This window comes from Chiroxiphia lanceolata, chromosome 5 (assembly GCF_009829145.1).
Source record: "Chiroxiphia lanceolata isolate bChiLan1 chromosome 5, bChiLan1.pri, whole genome shotgun sequence".
Taxonomy (NCBI): domain Eukaryota; kingdom Metazoa; phylum Chordata; class Aves; order Passeriformes; family Pipridae; genus Chiroxiphia; species Chiroxiphia lanceolata.
This window is the reverse complement of record NC_045641.1, coordinates 4,302,686-4,322,580: the sequence shown is the minus strand read 5'-3', so window position 1 is coordinate 4,322,580 and position 19,895 is coordinate 4,302,686. Positions and strand designations below refer to the sequence as shown.

Here is a 19,895-nt window from a genome sequence, read left to right as displayed (position 1 = left end):
TATTTCCTGCAGAGCTTTCCTTGGAATTCAAAAGGCTTAGTGGTGGCCAAGAAGGGCCTGAGCTGAGAATCTGCTGATCCCTCTACTTACAGATATTGCCTCATACTCCTCCCATGTGTTTTGCACCCAAATATAGGGTATATTTGCATGGACAGAGGCTGCTTTTGGGCATCTTCTCTCAGTCTTACTAAGCTGAGATCTGTCTCCATGTCAGCACAGCTGCATGGCTGCTGAATCAAAGCTGGTCACACTGGGGAGAACTGGACACCTCTACACTTTTCCTCTTGGGTTAGGTAGAATCTGCAATGACTAGTCAGGGCTTCTTTTTCTATCTAATTCATCTGAATATATTACCTTAAACATTTATTAATTGCTGAAACTATTCATTAGAGTACGTATATAGCAATCAGTACCCTAATTATGAACAGATCATGTGTATTCTTGACATATTTAGAGATATTTCAACTTATAAGCAACCTGTTTTGACTATATGCCACTTACAGCTTACTGCAAGTCTAGAGGGCTTTAGACAAGCTCTAATGAGTTTTTGTTATTAGTCATTATTAGTCACTATCCCTTAATACAGAACGTGGTTCTCCCAGTCACTGGGAGCTTTTATCCTAACTGTCATGCGTGATTTTAAAGCTTAGTTAGGTCTAGATGTGCCTCACAGCTTTGCAAGACCTTTTGGGCAAGGGTTGTTCTTTCATCTCATATTGGCCTAGCATCTGGCACCACAGATACCAGGCCCTGAGACAAGGAAGGACATCCCAGTTTCCTTCACCATTCAACTGGCAGTGTAGAAATATCTGTAAGTTCAGTAAACGTCTTAAAATTCAATTCTTGCCCACTAAAACACTGACAGTTGTGTCTACTGGTCTCTTTTCTTTCTCTTTCTAGACCAAAGAAGCTCTCTTCACAATCCTCCAGGACCTAAGGCCTGAAGACCACTTCAACATCATTGGCTTTTCCAACCGGATAAAGGTGTGGCAGCAGGACCGGCTGGTGCCAGTTACTCCAAACAACATCAGAGATGCCAAAAAGTACATTCATAACATGTCACCTACTGGAGGTAAGATCCAGATAGGAACAGGATTAATGTTGTTATCCAATTAACTATAAGAGAACAGAGAGTGGCCAGCATGGTCCTGTAGCATGGAGCAGTAAATAGACATTGGGATTTAGGTCATAGGACAAGGGGGTCCCTTCTGCACCTCCACTCAGGGTTATGTGGCAGAGGTTATGTGCTCTTCATTAATGCACATGATGGGAAGGTTTCCTCAGATCCTGCCACTGCAGGGGTGTGGGACTAAATGACCTTCCAACCCAAATTATTCTATGATTCTACATACTTATTAAAGCCAAGTGGACTCCATTCTCTTTTTTTATCTGATGAGACCCTTCAAGTGGGAAAGCTTCCAAGGTTATCTCTTGAGGACACAGGAAAAAAACCCCATATCCTGGTGAAGGATACACAGGGGCAGTACTTGTGCAGTTTCTGAAAGCCTGTGTAAAATCAGGCTTTGTGGTTTTGTCTGGGCTGGAAACTCCACGGACGGAGTACCCAGTGGGGACTGCGGAATTGCCTTCTGCAATACTTGGTGTCTCAGCTAGTACTGTCCTCTTGTCTCTACCAAGGAGCAGCCAAAATGATGTTTAAGAATTTCTTGTCCCATTTTGCTTGTATCTTGTTGCCGTGAGGGAAGAGGAGGAGACCCCAGAACAGTGGCAGAGTGCAGGCATGATTTTTGATTTGATTCCGAGGTCTCCTGCGAGGCTATGGACAGTAGCGTAAAAAAACTATAATGAGGTTTGTAATCAAACAACCCTCCCCCGTGCCAGCAGTCCCACCTGGCTGGAGGTCAGGCAGGGCCTTCTCATGGCTGACCCTGAGCAGTGACCACTCCTAGCAAAGGAAACCCTCTGATGGAAAAACGTGGCAAACAGGATGGTTGGCCGTGCTGTTTGTGTTGCGAGAGGAAGAGTTTAGGAAGCGGTCAAGGGACCTGCCCAGTTAAACAATTACCAAGAGTGGGACTAAACTCAGAGAACAAAGCCTTTTACTCCTGAAGTGCCAAAAGAGCTGTGCAGGAACCAGCTGAGTTTGCCCACGAACCTGCCAGAGAACAAAAGTAAAGGGAAATGATTAACTCTGGTTCAACAGGAAGGTGCAGTGATTCTCCACCACAGGCCAGTGGTACTTTAGTTTTGGCTAACTCTGCGTTTTCTCTATAAAGGTGCTGTTGCTCGAGTATCTCCCAGTGAACATGAACACACTCGAGCTCACGGATCACACTCACACAATGAATGTGGTGTGGTTACACTCTTGTGTACTCATGCACCAGAGAAATGGGGGGAAAATACTGCTGCTAAATACCTGATCATGTGGAAAAAGGGAGTTTTCAGTGCTTGATAGCTCTGTGATATGACTGAGTTCGAAATGACACACTCTGCTACATGGAATGGTTTTGGTTTGGGGAAAAAATTCTTTCTGAAATTTTGGATCTGGATGGGGACTGAGAGAGTGTTAGGATACTCAGGCGCAGGTTTTTGCTTCAAAACCATTTTGCAAAAGACACAGTCAGAATCTGGAGGACTTTTCAGAAGTCTTTGCCCCTTTCCCGTTTCTGCAGTCACTGGGGCTGGTGCACACTAAGTTTCCAGGTATGTCTTGCATGGCCAGACCTGCTGGCATAGCCTTGCTAATAACCTTTCTAGATCTCCCCTTCTGGACTCCCAGGAGTCTGTTTTTTGGCTTTTAACCCATTTCACCTGCAAAGCTTCCACAATCAATCCCTTTGTGCTTTGACTCGCACAAGAAATGCATGGAGCAAAGGGATACTGTACTCATTTTTCCTGCTTTTTTTTGAACACACAGTAGGCTTGGATCATTTTCATGGCTATTCTTCTAATATACATCTGTTCCCTCATTTACTTTCTGTTTTGTCCCTCCCTCCCCACTTCAGGCTGCTCTATTCTCCGCTAGCCAGTTGTTTTGTGCAAACACACTCCTCAGCTAACCAAGCCATTTCTATTCCCTTTAAACTTTGTATCCCCTGGGATGCGAAGAACAAACCCAACCCCTTGTTTTCCCCTTTGAAGGCGTTTTCCCTGTCTCCAAATATTGTGCCCTTCAGACAAAGCAAGCAGAACTTGTTTTCCTAGTTCAGATGTCATCTGGGAGAATCCCATAATTAAGTCTAACCATATTTGTTTGTACCAGCCAGGCAGGGGATGTGCTGTGACTCTGTTTACCATGGCTGGTTTCTGTACATTGAGCATTCAAGGGTACAGTGATTTCACATGATGAACTGAAATTCATATTTCAATTCATAACACCATAAACAGCTGTTCCAAACTGGTGCTGAGTAACAGAGCTGAGCTGAATTAAAGGGGTAGTGCAACCTCATGTGGAGAAGAGAAACATCCTGATGTACAGAGATGCTGTCACCACAATAAAGGGAGCTTAGGGAAATTATTCTCACCACTCTTAGAAGGAGAAACGACCTAATCATTTTTGTGCCTTCCTAGGGACTAATATTAATGGAGCTCTCCAGACTGGTGCAAAGCTGCTCAATGATTACATTGCTCAGAACGACATCGATGCCAGGAGCGTCTCTCTGATCATCTTCCTCACGGATGGGAGGCCAACTGTTGGGGAAACACAGTCATCCAAAATCCTCAGCAACACCAAGGACGCCGTCCGTGATAAATTCTGCCTCTTCACCATCGGCATTGGCAATGATGTGGACCACAAGCTGCTGGAGAGGATGGCACTGGAGAACTGCGGCATGACAAGGCATTTCCAGGAGGACGAGGATGCAGCCAGCCACCTCAAAGGGTTTGTTGTGCTCTCTCTGAGCTTATATCTGCATTGGATTCTCTGGCAAGGGTTTTGGGATGGAAAATCCCCTTAGGAGACGTAGCAAGAAATGAGAGTTTCCCTCAGGCTCAAGTCTGTTAGGGAGAGGCTGATTATGCTCAGATACTGAGGATGCCTACTGAGAAATTGTCTCCTTCCTAGCACATCCCCTCAGTTGTACTGAAGCTTCCCAGCCCCTGAGAACAAGGCATTTGTTTCCTTAATTCAGACTGTTGTTTTGGGTATGTAAACCTGGAGAGATGAGAGGCATCAGGGCCAATTCTCCACAGGTAGATGGTTAGAGGAAAGGTTGCATTGCTTGCTTCAAATTGATAACATAAGCAGCATGAAGTGGATCAGGAATGATGATCCCAATTTGGGGCAGAAAATTTTTTCTTTATTATTTGAAAATTATAACCTTTTGCCTGAACTCCAGAATATTCGACTTTGAACAACACATAAAGGTCATTCCTGGGATGATCATAAAGTCACATAATTCCCTCATTCTTTATGACCCAACTCCTTGTAAGTTTCCTGTAATTCTCATTATCCAGTAGGACCAGAGATTGTGCTCCTCTTCTGTGATCAGGGAGCTGTAGTCGAAGGGGAGACCCCTGTGAGGAACAGCAAAAAGATCCCTGAACCACAGCTCTGCCTAAAATGTCAGGCAGTGTGTCAGCATTTCCAAACAAAAATGTTTGGCTTTCACTCCCAAACTGTTAGTGTTTTGAACCTCAGAAACCAAACCCAGACACTGAGCAGAGACCTCTGTCCTATCTCGTGCCTAATTCATCTGGAGCAATGAGACCACACAGCTTCCACTAGAGCTTTGCTTTCTCTGGTGGTTATGTGTGGACAAGGGTTTGTTTTAAATCAAATTTTGTAGATCCATCTGCCACTCCACCCCTGTGATTTCCTCCTCAGAACATGTATTTTGGATAGCAAGTGGCATTCCCTGGCAAATAAAGGAGTTTCTGATTGATTGGGCTGCGGTAACCCAGCATAGAAGGTACTTGTTCAAACACTTCTATCTGATAAACAGCTCACTGTTTATTAAGCTCAGTGATGGCAAATCCACTTGGCATCAGGTGCCAAATTTATACAGAAAAGCACAGTCACTGCTGGAGGCCAATTCAAACCTTTGTTGGAGGGAAAACCTCCATGGGTGCCAATGTAATTTCTGATTTTTGTGGCCAGTGAATTGTATTTTTATACAGATACTTCTTTGAATTTTACTGTGAGACAGTTTGTATCTCTCCACCATTTGTTACAACCCGGAAGATACTTCTCAGAGAGTTCCCAGGTTTAATTCACTTGTGTTTTTAAATCTGGTGAGGTCTCTGCATGAAAGGCACCGAGTTCTCAGACAGACTTTAAAACAAAGTTAAGCAATTCAGGCTCTGGATTCCCTTGGAGAGAGAATAAAGCACAAAGTGTGACTTTAGCTTCCAGACAATCTGTTTAACCAGATGTGTAAAATAAATGCAGCTTGAACTAAAAAAAAGGGCCGAGGCCAACTCTTTGTTTATTTACCAAATTAAACTCAAATGACTTGCCAAGAGATGAGCAGTCTGGTGCTTAAATGGGAAATATGGCATTAGTGGGGTCTTCCACAGATACAGAAGCTTTGGTTTGGAGTCTCTCCAGCTTTGGGGGACTTAACATTTTGGTCTTACAGTTTCTGGCTTTGGCATACCAAACATAGTATCACTAAAAACCTGTGGGTAACAGCATCTCTTCGAAGTGCATTTTTTAATAACTGGGGTGCTTTCTGTGAGCCTCATGAGCCAAGAATTTACTTTGAATGGACAAGTCTTCTTAAGCAAACTGAAGTGGTCACAAATACCTCTTTGTAGAGATCTGGAATCATAGTGGAAGGGAAGTGACTGCCAGGCTATGCTGAGATCCTTCTGAGCATACCTAGAAGACTCCGTTTAGATGCCTAAGAAACACTGAAAACTAAAATGAGGCAGAGAATAATTTTGGTCGAAAGGAACCTCTGGATATCCTGTAATCCAACCTCCTGCTCAGAGGAGAGCTAACCTCAAATTTAGGTGAGGTTTCTCAGGGCTTTGTCCACTCAGACAAAGATTTTCGAAAATCTCTAAGGGTGGAGACTCCCCTGTTTCTCTGGGCCCAGTTACAGTGGATGTGGTAGTTAAATTTGATGTCTGGTAGCTCTAACTGCCCCTGGAGTGTCTTAGGAGCCATAGTAGATAATCTGACTGCATCCTTGGCCATGTACAGGAGGGTGTTTATACACTTGGATGGACGGTACTGACAGTGAGAAATGTGTCTTGGTTTAAGGTTCTATGATGAAATAGGAACACCCCTCCTCTCTGACATCCGTGTTGATTACCCTGAAGATGATGTGGAGCAGGTCACCCAGAACTTCTTCCCCAACTACTTCAATGGCTCTGAGATTATAATCGCCGGCAAACTCATCAACCGCACCTCGGACAAGCTCCACGTGGAGGTGACTGCCAGCAACTCCAAGAAGTACATCCTCCTCAAAACAGATGTGGCCATTGACCTACCGAGCAGGAATGACATCAGAGGTGTCCCCGGCCTGGAAGATGGCAAGGGTGATAAAAATTACATCGAGAGGGCGTGGAGTTACCTCACCATCAAGGAATTGCTTAACTCCCGGTTGAAGAGTGATGACAGTCAGGAAAAAGACCATTTGATGGAGAAAGCCAAGTCCATGGCCCTGGCTTACAATTTTGTTACTCCCTTCACTGTGCTGAAGATGAGAGAGGCTGGGCTCCATTCAGAACCACCTCAGGAGGAGTTTATCAGGCCTTCTACTGATGGAATCGGGGAGAAGCTGCAGAGCTTGCAGGGACACAGAGCACCACCAGGTACGAGAGAAAAATACCCTTCTGCTGGTAAGAAATCTTTTTGCATAGGTGATGTCTCATGGCTGACTTTGGCACAGGGATGATCCTCACCAATGAACTGAGGGGTAAAGCTGAGATTTTCATATCAATTTTGCCAATTGATATCAAGTAAACCTTTTAGGCGCGTGACTCACCCCCTTGAAGCACTTGCTGCTCTAGAAACTATTGAAGAAAAATTGGTGTTCTAAATAAAGCTTAAATGCCCCATAATGTCCCTGATTTAATATTTTGAAAACACTTTCATACTACGACTCTTTCTACTGCTGAAAAAATAATCATAACAGCCTTCCTTCCCCCACTTCTAGGTATACGCAGAGAGCAAGATAAACAAGTACAAGATAAACAAAGAATTAAAATTTCCAAAACTTCAGGTCAGTGCTTGTTTCCATGCCTTTAATAGTGCAAAATAACAGTGGTTGACTTATGGAAACCTCAGATGCATGTCACTGTAGTATAACCATCCCAAGGAACAGCCAAAATCCTGTTTGCTAGACCAAGAGGGTAGGGAAGAAAATGAAAACAAAAACAAAATACAGAGAGGATCAGTAATGAGAAGGAGACTGAGCAAACATAGCAAGGTAGATGATCTGCAGCAATTGATCCTCATGTCTGAGACTTCTGTAGATTAGGGGAGAACAGGAAACACATTCCCTTTGTACTAGATCTAGTCAAAAACATTTTATAAAGTAATGTCGCTGAGACATAAAAAATGTTGCTGAAGGGGAAAAATAAAAAGAATATTCTATAGTATATTATTATTTTCCTCTTGGTTCTGTACCTCTACTTTACATTCTTTTCATACATTAAACATTGAAGAAGAAGTCCAGATCAAAAATTTTTACTTGAATTTCAATTGATAAGGTCAAATTTAGCTTTAAAAATAAGCTTTTTGTCTTGTTTTATTAATGACACCTATATGGTAGTTGATAAGGGGTGAAGGACTGTTGAAAAATTAAGATTGTGGGATCAATGTCTGCTGTTGACTGCTCTAATCTGATATTGAGGGCTGGGAGGGTTCAGTGTGAGGTGCACCCATCAGTCTTTGGCTAGAAAATTTTCATGCTGTGGGGGATGTAGCCTGCCAAGAAAATATAGAGGAGTTTAAAACACCTGCATGATAACTCCCATAAATCACTGAAATTATATTCCAGGAAGAAAGTATCCTGATTTTCATCCAGATTGTTTTGGGGTTTTTCATTTAAAAACCAACCTCTTCTGTGAGAAACAAAACAAAACAATCTTTGGGAACAACAAAGCGAAACTTGGCATTTCCTGGCAAACTCCATCTGACCCTCTAAAAACAACAAACCAGGAGGTCTTGGAAAAAAACAGGGACAAACACACTTGAAAAAACAGTTTTGTTACGATCTTGGATGTTGCAGTTTTGTGTAAGCCTCTCACATTCGTCTTTTTTTCCACGTCTTTCTCAGCGGATGGAGACCCTCACTTTGTCATTGACTTTCCCTCCAGCAAGTTCTCTGTCTGCTTCAATATTGACGGAGAACCAGGGGACATTCTCCGGCTGGTCTCTGATCACAAGGAATCTGGTGAGCAGCCAAGTCCAGCAGTTGCTTGTGGGGGAAAACTGAAGTGCAAGGCCAGCTCTCCAGCAGTAAGACTAAGCACCAAGGTGCTTCACGGGCAAGAAAGGGACGGGAAATCAGGAAAAGTGCCTTTGTAACTAGAGGACTGATGAAGCTGCACCAAAGTCACAACATGCAAATAAAAAACTTGGATTCACCAAAATTGCTCTGTTATTGAAAGTTTGCTCTTTACAGTACTGCTTGGTGTAGGACAGAGCAAAGAACCTAAACAGGCTCACCAAGCACCGAGGCTGCTTCAGTAAAGAAATGACCAAACTGGTTACTGAGTCATGACAGCCTTGAGAAAACACACATGATTCAGGATCTGCTTTGCCCAAGCCGGTCTGATCCTCAGGGGCCCAAAATGTGGTCTGATCCGATCTGGAATTCTAAGCAGGGCAGCTAATAATCAGATTATGTCCTGAGCAGGGCAACAGTGGGAGAAAGGGGTGTCAAAACCAGAGACAATTCACAGACTGGTTTTACAGAACACCACAACAAAGTTATAAGAATTCTGTTCTGTGTGGCAGTGGTCTAACCTCCATATTTCTGTGTCCAGGCCTGCCTTAGTGAGCAAGATCCAGTTCTTGGCAATGTTTCCCTTCATCTTCTTTCATAGATTGTTTATGCTACTGCTTGAATGATTCTGTGGCTCAAATGCAGAATGAGCTTGAGGAAAACAGACCCTGTAGCACTTGCAAGTTGAGTCTTTAAAGACAGAAATGAGAGATCCCATCAGGAATGAGGGGATGTGGAGATATCTCAGTGTTGATGGGTTGGGTCTGGCTTGGGTTAGCAACAAGCCTCCTCCTTTACTGTTACTGTCCAGTAGCTGTTCAGAGGCCTGTGGGAAGTGAGACACTATCTGATGGACAGCAAATAAAAAAAAACATGGTTGGGAATCTTCCTGTGGACATCAAGGCTTTATTTGACTCGGTGGCATCTGCATCTTGGATCACTCAAGAGTGGTTCTTCCGGTAGCACTGTGTACACTGTGTTAGGATTAATGGGCCTGGGGGCACCTGTCTCCAGGGAAGGCCAGTATTTCTGAGCTTGGGTAAATTTATGTGCTCTGTATGTGGTAATAATTTTATAACAGACTGGTTATGCTCTTCTGAATACTGGTAAATGAAATAACTGAGCATGAGGTGGTGAATCTGCATGTTCTTGGTCTCAGGGCTTTTGTTTTGAGACATCAGACCTATTTTGGTTCCAGCTTTCATTTATTGATTATTTTCCTGCAAGGTGTCACCGTGAATGGGCAACTGATTGGAGCTCCTGCACCACCCAATGGCCACAAGAAGCATCGGACTTACTTCAGCACCATCACCATCCTCAGCAACAAGCCAGAGAGGTCCTACCTGGAGATCACACCCAGGAGGATCATCCTGGATGACGGGGAAAGGCTCGTCCTGTCCTGTGCTCGGAGTGCCGTTGTGAGAAGCAGGAGCCTCGAGGTGTCCATCTCTGCCAACTCCAACGTCACCGTGACGATACGAGACACCATCAGCTTCGTCATCCTCATCCACCGCTACAAGAAGCCGGCCCCGTATCAGAGGAACCACCTGGGGTTCTACATCTCCAACAGCAAAGGCCTCTCTTCTGACTCCCACGGGCTACTGGGTAGGTAACAGGTTCTCAGGTTCAGAGCTGTAAAACAGACAAAAATGGTCCTTCCAAAGAGAGACAGAGTAAGGAACAAGGTGAACAAGGTGGGGATTAAGTTCCCAGGTGAGACTTTTACATCCACTCTCAAACAGCTTCTCTATTTTAGTATCCCCAGCTCTTCTCCCATCTTTGCCTGTATGATCTATCTCCCACTATCCCAGCTATATGGCTGTACCTGTTTTTTACTTTTCTGCTCTTTTTATGATTGTTTGATAGAGCTGCTCTTAGAACACACATGCTTGATGCTCCCAATACAGAGACAGAAACCAAATATTCCAGAAGAACTTCTTGTGGTCCCTTTCTTTCAAACGTAAGGGAAACAAGAGCCATCCCTACATTTTGAAGGAACTAGGCTTTAGGTAGGCTCAGAGAATGACCAGATGGTTGGGTTCTTTCAGCCAACAAGATGTATTGATGTTTATGGTTATGTATAGGCACAGAACTCCACGACTGATGCCACAGTTTCTGTGCCTCTCAGATCCCCCCAGGTTGAGTGGAAGATGATCCCTCAGGAGTGAGGTTTTGGATTCAGGCCACTTTCATGCACAAACCTCTAAATCCATACTCTTGTTTGGCCTAAAAGAACTTACCCCCAAGCAGGCAAGGGAAGAGAAGTTGGAGCTTCAGGCCTAGATATTCCTGCTTGCTGATGGGCACTGCGTGGGTTATTAACCTGTAGTAACCACATCCCACAGAAGGGAACTTACTACTAGCAGCTAAAAAAGCTCTTTAGCTCAGGCAATATATCTTGACCAGTGGAAAAAAAAAAGACAGGGTTTTATTCTAACCTCTATGTTTGTGGGATTTAGAAAAGAATTACAGGAACTAGATTCATCCTGCTGTTGCAGAGAAGCCCTTTAGAACCCCATTTGCTGAGAATCCTCGAACAGAGCCTACTGAAAAAACAAACCACCAAACCACAACAGGCACAAATCAGCCAGTCATGGATTCTTATTTTATCTTGCCTTGCAGGTCAGTTCTTGAACCACGAAGTTAAACTTCTTCAGGAATCTCTAAACACAAGTCATCAGCAGGTTGGTCAGAATCACACTGAAGCGTTAAGGCCAAATCTTACAAATACCCTGAAGGTGAAGGGACGGCTCATTCCTGTGGTGTGGAAGCAGAGGAGGATCTACAATGGCCAGCAGGAGGTTGAATGCTGGTTTGCCAAAAACAATGCAGACAAACTGATTGATGGGAGCTATAAGGACTATTTGGCTTCTCACCCTTTCGACACAGGGACCAGCTTTGGGACAACTAACAGCCTTTAAGACCAGTCCTAACAATGCATTGCAGCAGGATGTGTGACAGCAGGTCCCTTGTGATGCCTCTACTCGGCCACTTAATGAATATTTCTTTACTTTTTGGTGCCAAAGAAACTAAGGACTTTGCCCTTGGAAATCAGCTGTCTCTCTTTCATGCTAGATGAACACTGTTCATCAAATTCCTGAAGAACAAGGAGGTTGGGGGGGAGGATTGAGGACATGGTTACAGGCATGACTGGTGATCTCCCAGTGGGAAGGGAGGGAGAAATGGGCCAGCACTCATATTGGGCAGAGCAGAGAGCTGCTGACCTTTGAGTAAACCCATGCAGGGATCTGTGCAATACACCCAAGAGGCTGGTGAGTCACCCCATGAGAGGCAGAGGTCATACAGCACAGTGCCTGTTGAGGTGATATGCTTTGCACAGAAGTGACTTGAAGCACCTGCTCCAACCTTGGTCCATGGGGAAAGAAGAGAGAGAGAGAAGAGGTGGGTGGATATTCATCTGCAGTGACTCCCTAGCATCAAACAGGTAACAAAACCAAAGCCTTAAATCAACAGGCCACAGGAGGATATTGCTTTCCTGGTTATTGGGATGAGGTCTGGATTTATCACTGAGCATAAGTTCCCTGAACCACTACAGACTCTTAAAACAGTGGTGAAAACCTTCATGTGGCTTATTGCTGTCTCAGGGCACAGCCTGAGTGCTTAAAAAGCACCTCCAGTCTTCAGCAGCAACAGGAGTGGTGCAGGCTCCCATTCCATGGAGCAGCTAATTCAACGTAATTCAGTTTAAATATCATTGCAGGGTAAGTGATTTCTTGAGTCTTGACTCCCTCAGAGAGAAACAAAGTTCCACCACGAGCTTCCAACAGACCTGCCACGTCCTTGAGCATCTCATCACTTCTGTTTAGCAAAGATTTAAATTCTCCAAGGGATGATGAACCAGAACCCACAACAGCTTATGAGCCTACAAAGCAGACTCTTCAATTTAGAGTAGATGTTTCTAGCTGCTTTTCTAATCAGGGAGGGAAGTCTTTATTTATTCCAAATTGTAAAAAAAAAATTACATCCCTGGCTCCTTTCTCCTCCCTTATGCTGCAGGAATTTCCACGCAGCAGGAATTTGGCAGCAGGAGGTTACAGAAGGGTCTGCCAGCCACCCCCACTGCAGGTGGTGCTGCTCTGCAAAGAAACCTCCAGACCCAAACTGCAAGGCTGTGGTCTATTTTAAAGTGAGGCATCACTGAGCAATGCTATAGATCAGTCACAGAGGCGTTCTAGGAGAGAACTTGTCCAAAGAGGACTTGACAACCACAAAGACATTTACATGGCAAGGCCAAACTGAGCTTATGTATGCTCTGCCTTTCCAGAACTGAAAGGAAGGAGGGAGGGTGTAGAAGCATCTCCAGAAATTAAATTATATCCATGTGTTAGGAGAAAACAGATTTGACAGAGACCTGCAGAAATAGATTCAATCTTGACTGATTTTTTTGCATATTTAACAATTAAATCATAGTGTTGCTGTAGGAGATCCAGCTGCTGGGGGTGGGGTGGTGATTTTCCAGTTGCTTGAGCAACTAGTTAGTGCTACTAGACCGTGGCAGCAGAGCAGGTGGCAAGCATGATTTCTTATTCACACCATGTCCTGCCTGGAAGAGGGAAACAGCCAAAAGCAACCAGCAAGATTTAACTGCACTCTGGAAGATCCTTATAGTACAAAACTCATGCCAAGGCTTGTACTTTGGAACAAAACATAAAGGAAAAAAACCTACTGCTTTGGGCCCTGCTATCTTGAGAAATAGCTCTCCTGTAAGGGAGAACCAAAGGCAAGACCTTCAGCACAGTCCTGAGTGTGGAATAATGAATGTTTAATGCTCTGCAGTGGGCTCACGGGCCAGAAATGAGATGAGAAAGAACGTCTGTGAAGTTGACTTCTCCACCCAAGAAGACAGCAGGAAGATCACCTACAGTCCATATCCAAACAACCTCCCATTTCATTGGCAGGGGGGAAACAGGATAGTGGCAATGAATTTCTATACAGTCCGGGGTTCAGCAGGTGTCTTCATACTGTCCTTACTGAAAAGAGATTTCTTTGAAATCTTTCCTCTCCTCCTACATTTTGCTGTTCAATCGTATTGCTAAGGGGAGCAGTTGGCTTGGGCTCTCCTTTCCTGTATATAGATATGTATATAACATATATACATACACACACTTATTGCTAATGATTCAGGTGCATCTTTACTCCTCTTCCTCCTCCTCCTGCCAAGGAAACATATTTCTTTCAGGGCCTGAAGATAACAATGATCAAGTCCAACTTCTCAGCGATCTGAAGCACCTGGAGCAATATACTCAAGTTCTAATTAAGGCTCCAGTTATCCATTTCACAATAAATATTTTACAGTGAATGCTGCAGTGACGCTTTCATTTGGCAAAGATAAAAGAACTCTGAAGCTGAGGTTATGTATGTTTTATGCTGCTGGACAAGCTCGTGTTTCCAGATGGCTGAAAGAATCACTCACAATAGGTTGGGAGCCAAAGTAATTTCAATGGAAAATTAGAGGTCAATGATGTTTTTCAGCCTCCATATACTTGGTAGAAAGCAACAAGTGTGTTGGGTGAAGTAAAATAAGAATTTAACCACATAGACTGATCCAGCCTTTAAATACAGTAGCCTAGGACATGGGAAAACAGTTTGTGCTCCCACTGCACATACAGACATGCATTTGTTTTCATCTCCAACAGTGTCACAGAGCACTTGGTTTTGCAGTGACACAGCCACAGATTGCACATTGCTCAGACAGCTCAGGAATGAGGCTGAGCAACCACGTTGCAGTGCAATGGAAACAACTGCACACCATCATTTCAGAGAAGGCAACAGGACTCCTGAACTTAGGGTTGCTGAAACAGCAGTGACTACACAATGCTTGAGAGGGACAACCTTTCCCATTTTCCTTGCCCTGCTATTGCCTACTGTGAACTTTCTCAGACAGCCTGAACTAAGGGCTAAAATGAAGATCACATCGCTCACCTCTGTTTTAGGACAAGGACTCGGCTGTGGCCAAATCCGCACTCACCATGTGCTGCAGCATTGCACTGTGCAGCACTATAGCAAGAACAAATCCCCAAATATCAGTACACCTCAAAACAGAGCAACTTTCAAATAGGGAAGCTGTTTTAACCTATTTCCAGTCAAGACCTGACACAGCACAGGACTTACTCCAGCCCTTAGCAGTGCAGAACTCCCCAGACAAGCAGAAGTTGCACTGTGAAACCAATTTCACTAAGCAACATAAATGATCTATTCAGAGGGCTGTGTGCCATGTGTTCCAAAAACCTTTTGATGTGCCAGTAAAAGTAGGATTTTGACCCTTCATTAAGAAAGAAAAACAAAAAGAACTTAATTTCCAGAAAAACAGTATAAAGCTGCACAGCTGCAAGTGCAGTCAAGCGTGTCTAGTTCAATGAAGGGCATGCAAGCCTTTGATTTGCATCTAAGGCTTCTAAATTACTTTGAAGTTAAGGAAAAAAAAAACAACAAACCAAACCCCCAAAAATCCCCACCAAATATCTTCACACGCTTGAGTTCAGCCTTTAAAAGTCTAAATCCATCTAAGTTAGAAAACCCAAATCCTTTAATTTCTACTCCTTAATAAGGAGTGTTTTCTTGGGCAAATGCAAAGGAAGAAGAGAAAATAAAAGATCAATCCCACCCATCCTTTATGGGGACTGCCTTGCAATAAGCAAAGCTGTCTATGGCTCAACTAGGGATACCAGTTCAGTTCAGTTGATCCTGGGTCAGGCCCTGCTCCGAGGAATATCCACCCTTCAGACTCTGTGTGGGTCTCACCACAGCTGTGTATCTGCACCCAGCCTGGGGGTGGCTTATGCAGCTGCTCTGTGCTCCCTCCCTCCCCAGGACAGCTGCAAAGTGTTTTGCATTTTTGTGTTTACAGACAAATACAGTACTTTAACAGGAGAGGAAGGGCAAAGCCCTGCACTTCACACTTGAAACAAAAAGTGCCAGACCTGGGATGACCCAGGGTCATCTCCTGCAGCAGTCCTATCCAAGGCCATTCCCTTACTCTCAGAAAATCAGGGCTGGCTAATGGGGCTTCAGTTAACAGTGCACATCCAGTTTGAACTGGGTCCTGCAGAGATTTCATATGTTTATTTTATACCAGGTAAAAAGGAGTCAGCTTTCAGTAAACACTCACTTGTAAGGTGGCAACTGGGATCCATCTCTGGGACTGTTGATGCACCAGGTCCTTCCACTGAAGCAGCTCATACAACTCATCTACAGAAACCAAGCACTGTGGCTCAGCTCTTCATCTGCAGCTTTACTAGGACAGCCCTGCTACAGAAAGACAATTCTCCCTGGTCACGAAAGATTTCAACAGCCCCCCCTTCCTCCTCTTCACAGCATTAGGGTTTTGCAGAGAATATTGAGCACATGAAGTAATTTCATTTATGAGGCAATTTTAGGTCAAATATTTATTGTATTCCTTATAAAACAGTAAAAAATAATCAGATCCACTGAGACAATCTTCCCAATTCAAGACATTTAAATACGTATTGCAAACCAATTTTTTTGAGTATTGTGCATATAAAAAGTGTCACAGTTCAGGTAGCAGAGAATAGTCTTTTTTTCTTTTTCTATAAAAAAAGCAAACAATCTTGATTTCTTTCTCTAGCCTTGACAAAAAAAAATCACACCCAGCTGGCCAGACAGGAAAAGTACATACTCATACCCCAACCTCAACATGCCTGCGTGTGTACAGATTAGGGGAACACAGGGAAAGCAGATACTGCTCAAGCCTGTACAGGATGCATGGATAACATCCCAAAACCAACTGCAGGACAGGTCTAGATGAGGCAGGCAAAAGGATCTCTGCAGATCCACAGGGATCAACTAGCATTCCCCACCCTGCCCTTCCTTGGCCAGCCCAAGGATCACAGTGCTGCTCCTTCCTCCACCTCCCTTGTCCCGGTGTTGTCAGATGACCACTTGATAGCTGGGCTGCTTCATCTTCTGGTTGGTTCCATGGAGTCCTGAAGTGTCCTGGTCGCTTTCAGACTGATCAAAATCCATGTCTGGAGAGAGCAACACCTAGAAAGGAGAACAGACAGATGCTGATGGAGCAAAAGTTCTCAGATGTTCTCAGTGCTGCTTGCTGAAGGGATCAAGCACCCCTGGAGGGGTCTGCTGCCAGATCCAATCCTCTCTGGCAGATGGGTAAGGTCTCAGGGTCATCCAGACCATCTTTCCAACAACAGACAAAAAGATCTGGGCACAGACACCATGATGATATGGTGACCCAACCCCCTCCTGAACAGCAGAACAGGCAGTTAAAGGCTCTGTTCCCTATGGGACAGGACTCACACATAGACCCGGATGTTCAGGCCAGGCTACAGCCTCAGTGGAGATGTAAAAAACCAAGGCCACATATTTTGTGAACAGCTGTACCATATGTAGACCTTTTCCCAGGCCCCCAGCTGCTTGTCATCTCCAGAGCTCAGCTAGAAGAGCAAGCAGAGCTACAGGGTTAGCTTCAGCCATGGCCAGCAAGCTTAGAAGTGATGTCCTAAACCTGGTAGCACCTTATTTCTACCTGGCACAGAGGCTCCTGGCCCAGTCTGGACTGTGGGAGCCAAAATAGAGCACTGACACCTCTCACAGGTACCTCTCCAGGCAAGAAAGCTCAGTTTGCTGCAGGGCTAGAAGGCTGCCCTTTGCCCCCAGGGACACCTCACTCTCAGGAGCCAATTCCACACTTGAAGCTACCACGGGCTCTTTTGAGCCAACTGCCACCAGCCCAGAGTGTCTGCACGATGCAGATGGAGCCATGTGCAGGCATCCTCCAGACACACCATCTGGGAGAGGAGAAAGGCTGGATTTTACTCAGGTAGTGGCTGCACTGACTGCAGAAGAGCTGAAACCCAACACCAGCCAGCAGTTTGCAAGGGTAACATTCATGGCTTGACTGATTAGAATCATTGAATCACCAAGGTTGAAAAAGACCTCAAAGACTGAGTCCAACCCTTAACCCAGGACTGCTGAGTCCACCACTAAACCACAGAATCATAGAATCAGCCGGGTTGGAAGGGACCTCTGAGATCATCAAGTCCAACCCTTGATCCACTACCACCGTGGTTACTAGACCATGGCACTAAGTGCCACATCCAGTCTCATCTTAAAAACCTCCAGGGACAGAGAATCCACCACTTCCCTGGGCAGCCCATTCCAATGCCTGATAACCCTCTCTGTAAAGAATTTCTTCCTAATATCTAACCTAAACCTCCCCTGGCACAGCTTAAGACCCAGCCGTCTTGTCTTGCTGATCATTGCCTGGGAGAAGAGACCAACCCCCACCTGGCTACAACCTCCTGGCAGGGAGTTGTAGAGAGTGATGTCTCCCCTGAGCCTCCTCTTCTCCAGGCTAAACAACCCCAGCTCCCTCAGCCTCTCCTCATAGGACTTGTGATTGAGTCCCTTCATCAGCCTTGTTGCTCTTCTCTGGACCTGCTCCAGCACCTCAATGTCCTTCCTGAACTGAGGGGCCCAGAACTGGACAGAGCACTTGAGGTGTGGCCTCACTAGCACAGAGTACAGGCCCTGAGCATCACATCTACAGGTTTTCTGAACACTTCCAGGGATGGTGACTCCACCACTTTCCTGGGCAGCCTGTTACAGTGCCTGACCATCCTTTCAGTAAAGAAATTTTCCCTAATATCCAATCTAAACCTCCTCTGGTGCAATTTGAGGCTGTACCTTCTTGTCCTATCACTTGTTTCATGGGATAAGAGACTGACCCTCACCTGGATACAACCTCTTTTAGGGTTGTTAGAGAGAGGAATAAGGGCCCCTCTGAGCCTCCTTTACTCCAGGCTACAACATCTCCAGTTCCTTCAGCTTCTCCTCATCAGACTCGTGCTCCAGATCAGACTGTTTGCTCAACCCTATCCTACCTCTTTCTCCTTTCCTCAAACACTGTGCCTGACTGAACAGCCTTCCAGCTCAAAGGCACAAGGGAAGGTAAATGGGCTTTCAGCCCAGTGCACACACACACAGAACATCCCCGACAGCTCAACCAGTCCCAGAGCCCAGTATTCCTGGGGCAAAACCAGGAGCACGGGGGAATTACTCTTATCTCTGTCTATCCCCATGCACAGCTGTGAATTCACATGCCCTCCACTCCTCAGCACTCAGGGCCAGTCACCACAGCAACAAAACCACTAAACAGGAAACACAAAACTCCAATGAGTCAGTGACTTCAAAGGAGCAGAAGAGCCGCAGGGGAAGGTTTCCTCCTCCCCACCCTCACGCACACTCCAGCCCCTCCATCCCATGTTGTTATCCTCAGAGTCAGGCACTCAAAGGACAGCAGTAGACAGGATTAAGCTCTCTTGTTGTCCCCCCCCCCCTCCACTGGTCTCAAGGAATTGTTTTCTAGTTCAAGACACACTGGAAAGTCTCCATCTCTCTCACGTGAAGACTTCCTCTGTTTATCATATTAATACTGTGGTGCTGTTGAACCTGAGAAAATGGGTGGGTAATTAGTCACACACAGCATCATAAACTCACTGAACTGACAGGCTGCAACAGGCTGGTTGTAATGAACTGGTGATTTGGGTGGGTTTCAGTGGAAAACTCAAATCCCCTTGCAGCCAAGCATGGATGGAGATGGAGTGTTGTACATTCAGACCCCTTCAGGCTGCCACCTGCCCACTGTACACTTGCAGGAAGCTGCACGACCCAACAGCCTCCAGTAACCTTTTCACAATTCCCTGGGAAAGCATCATTACAAGACAGCACCTCACTGCTGTGACAGTCACAGGACATCCCCTCAGATGTAATTTTCAAGCCTAAATCCAACTTGGGAGTCTTCAGCACAACTTGGACAAGGCTCTTCCCCTGCAGATGTGTCCACGTCAGGATCACAGCAGGTCCGTGGCACAGCTGGGAATGGGCTGTGGTGTCCCAGTCCCGGGACAATGTGCTGCTGTCTCACTCAGCAGTCCCCCAATACCTCCCACATTTCTCCCCACACCAGGCAGCCAGCAGCTCCCAAAATATGGGTCACACTACTGAAACAGGGCTGTGCACAGATGATGCCAAGCCCTCCTGGCCAGGAGAAGATGCTGCCCACTGGCTCAGTACTGCATACCCATATGCTACTGGTTTAGTACTCCATCCTTTTGGAAAACCAAACCACCTCAGTGGCAGAAGAAGAGAGGAACTGTGGCACAGGCGGTAAAACAAAGCAGCTCTGGGACCACTTCCCCACTAACCATGGAAACCTGTTTGCCCACAGCTCCACCAGCCTGGTGTAGAATCACAGAACTATTAGAGTTGGAAAAGACCCAACCATTAACCCAGCACTGCCAAGTCTACCACTAAACCATATCCCCAAGTGCCACACCCACCAGCCTTCTGAACACCTAGAGAGATGGTGACTCCACCACTTCCCTGGGTAGTCTATTCCAATGCCCAGAGTACGGACCATCCATCCCACCATCCTCCTTAGAGGATCTGAGCTTAGGTGAGTTGCTACAACTCAACAGGACTGGCAGGTGGGATGGTTTCCTTCCGAAGGCAACTCTATGCTCACCTTTATTT

General features: G+C 45.3%; 2 protein-coding genes across 2 annotated transcripts in view; one reads left to right on the top strand and one right to left on the bottom strand.

Moving 5' to 3' along the window:
* The window catches only part of ITIH5 (inter-alpha-trypsin inhibitor heavy chain 5), a 43,059-nt gene extending 31,645 nt beyond the window's left edge, over positions 1 to 11,414 (top strand). Inside the window, exons 8-14 of the mRNA XM_032689285.1 lie at positions 901 to 1,072; positions 3,532 to 3,841; positions 6,170 to 6,723; positions 7,068 to 7,133; positions 8,193 to 8,309; positions 9,591 to 9,968; positions 10,986 to 11,414. Coding sequence (XP_032545176.1) covers positions 901 to 1,072; positions 3,532 to 3,841; positions 6,170 to 6,723; positions 7,068 to 7,133; positions 8,193 to 8,309; positions 9,591 to 9,968; positions 10,986 to 11,284 — 1,896 coding nt within the window. The 3' untranslated portion in view covers positions 11,285 to 11,414. The remainder of the gene's footprint in view (positions 1 to 900; positions 1,073 to 3,531; positions 3,842 to 6,169; positions 6,724 to 7,067; positions 7,134 to 8,192; positions 8,310 to 9,590; positions 9,969 to 10,985) is intronic.
* Positions 11,415 to 15,742: 4,328 nt separating this feature from the next.
* LOC116787029 (store-operated calcium entry regulator STIMATE-like) overlaps positions 15,743 to 19,895 on the bottom strand; it is a 33,681-nt gene continuing 29,528 nt past the window's right edge. The window contains exon 8 of the mRNA XM_032688247.1: positions 15,743 to 16,385. Coding sequence (XP_032544138.1) covers positions 16,272 to 16,385 — 114 coding nt within the window. The 3' untranslated portion in view covers positions 15,743 to 16,271. The remainder of the gene's footprint in view (positions 16,386 to 19,895) is intronic.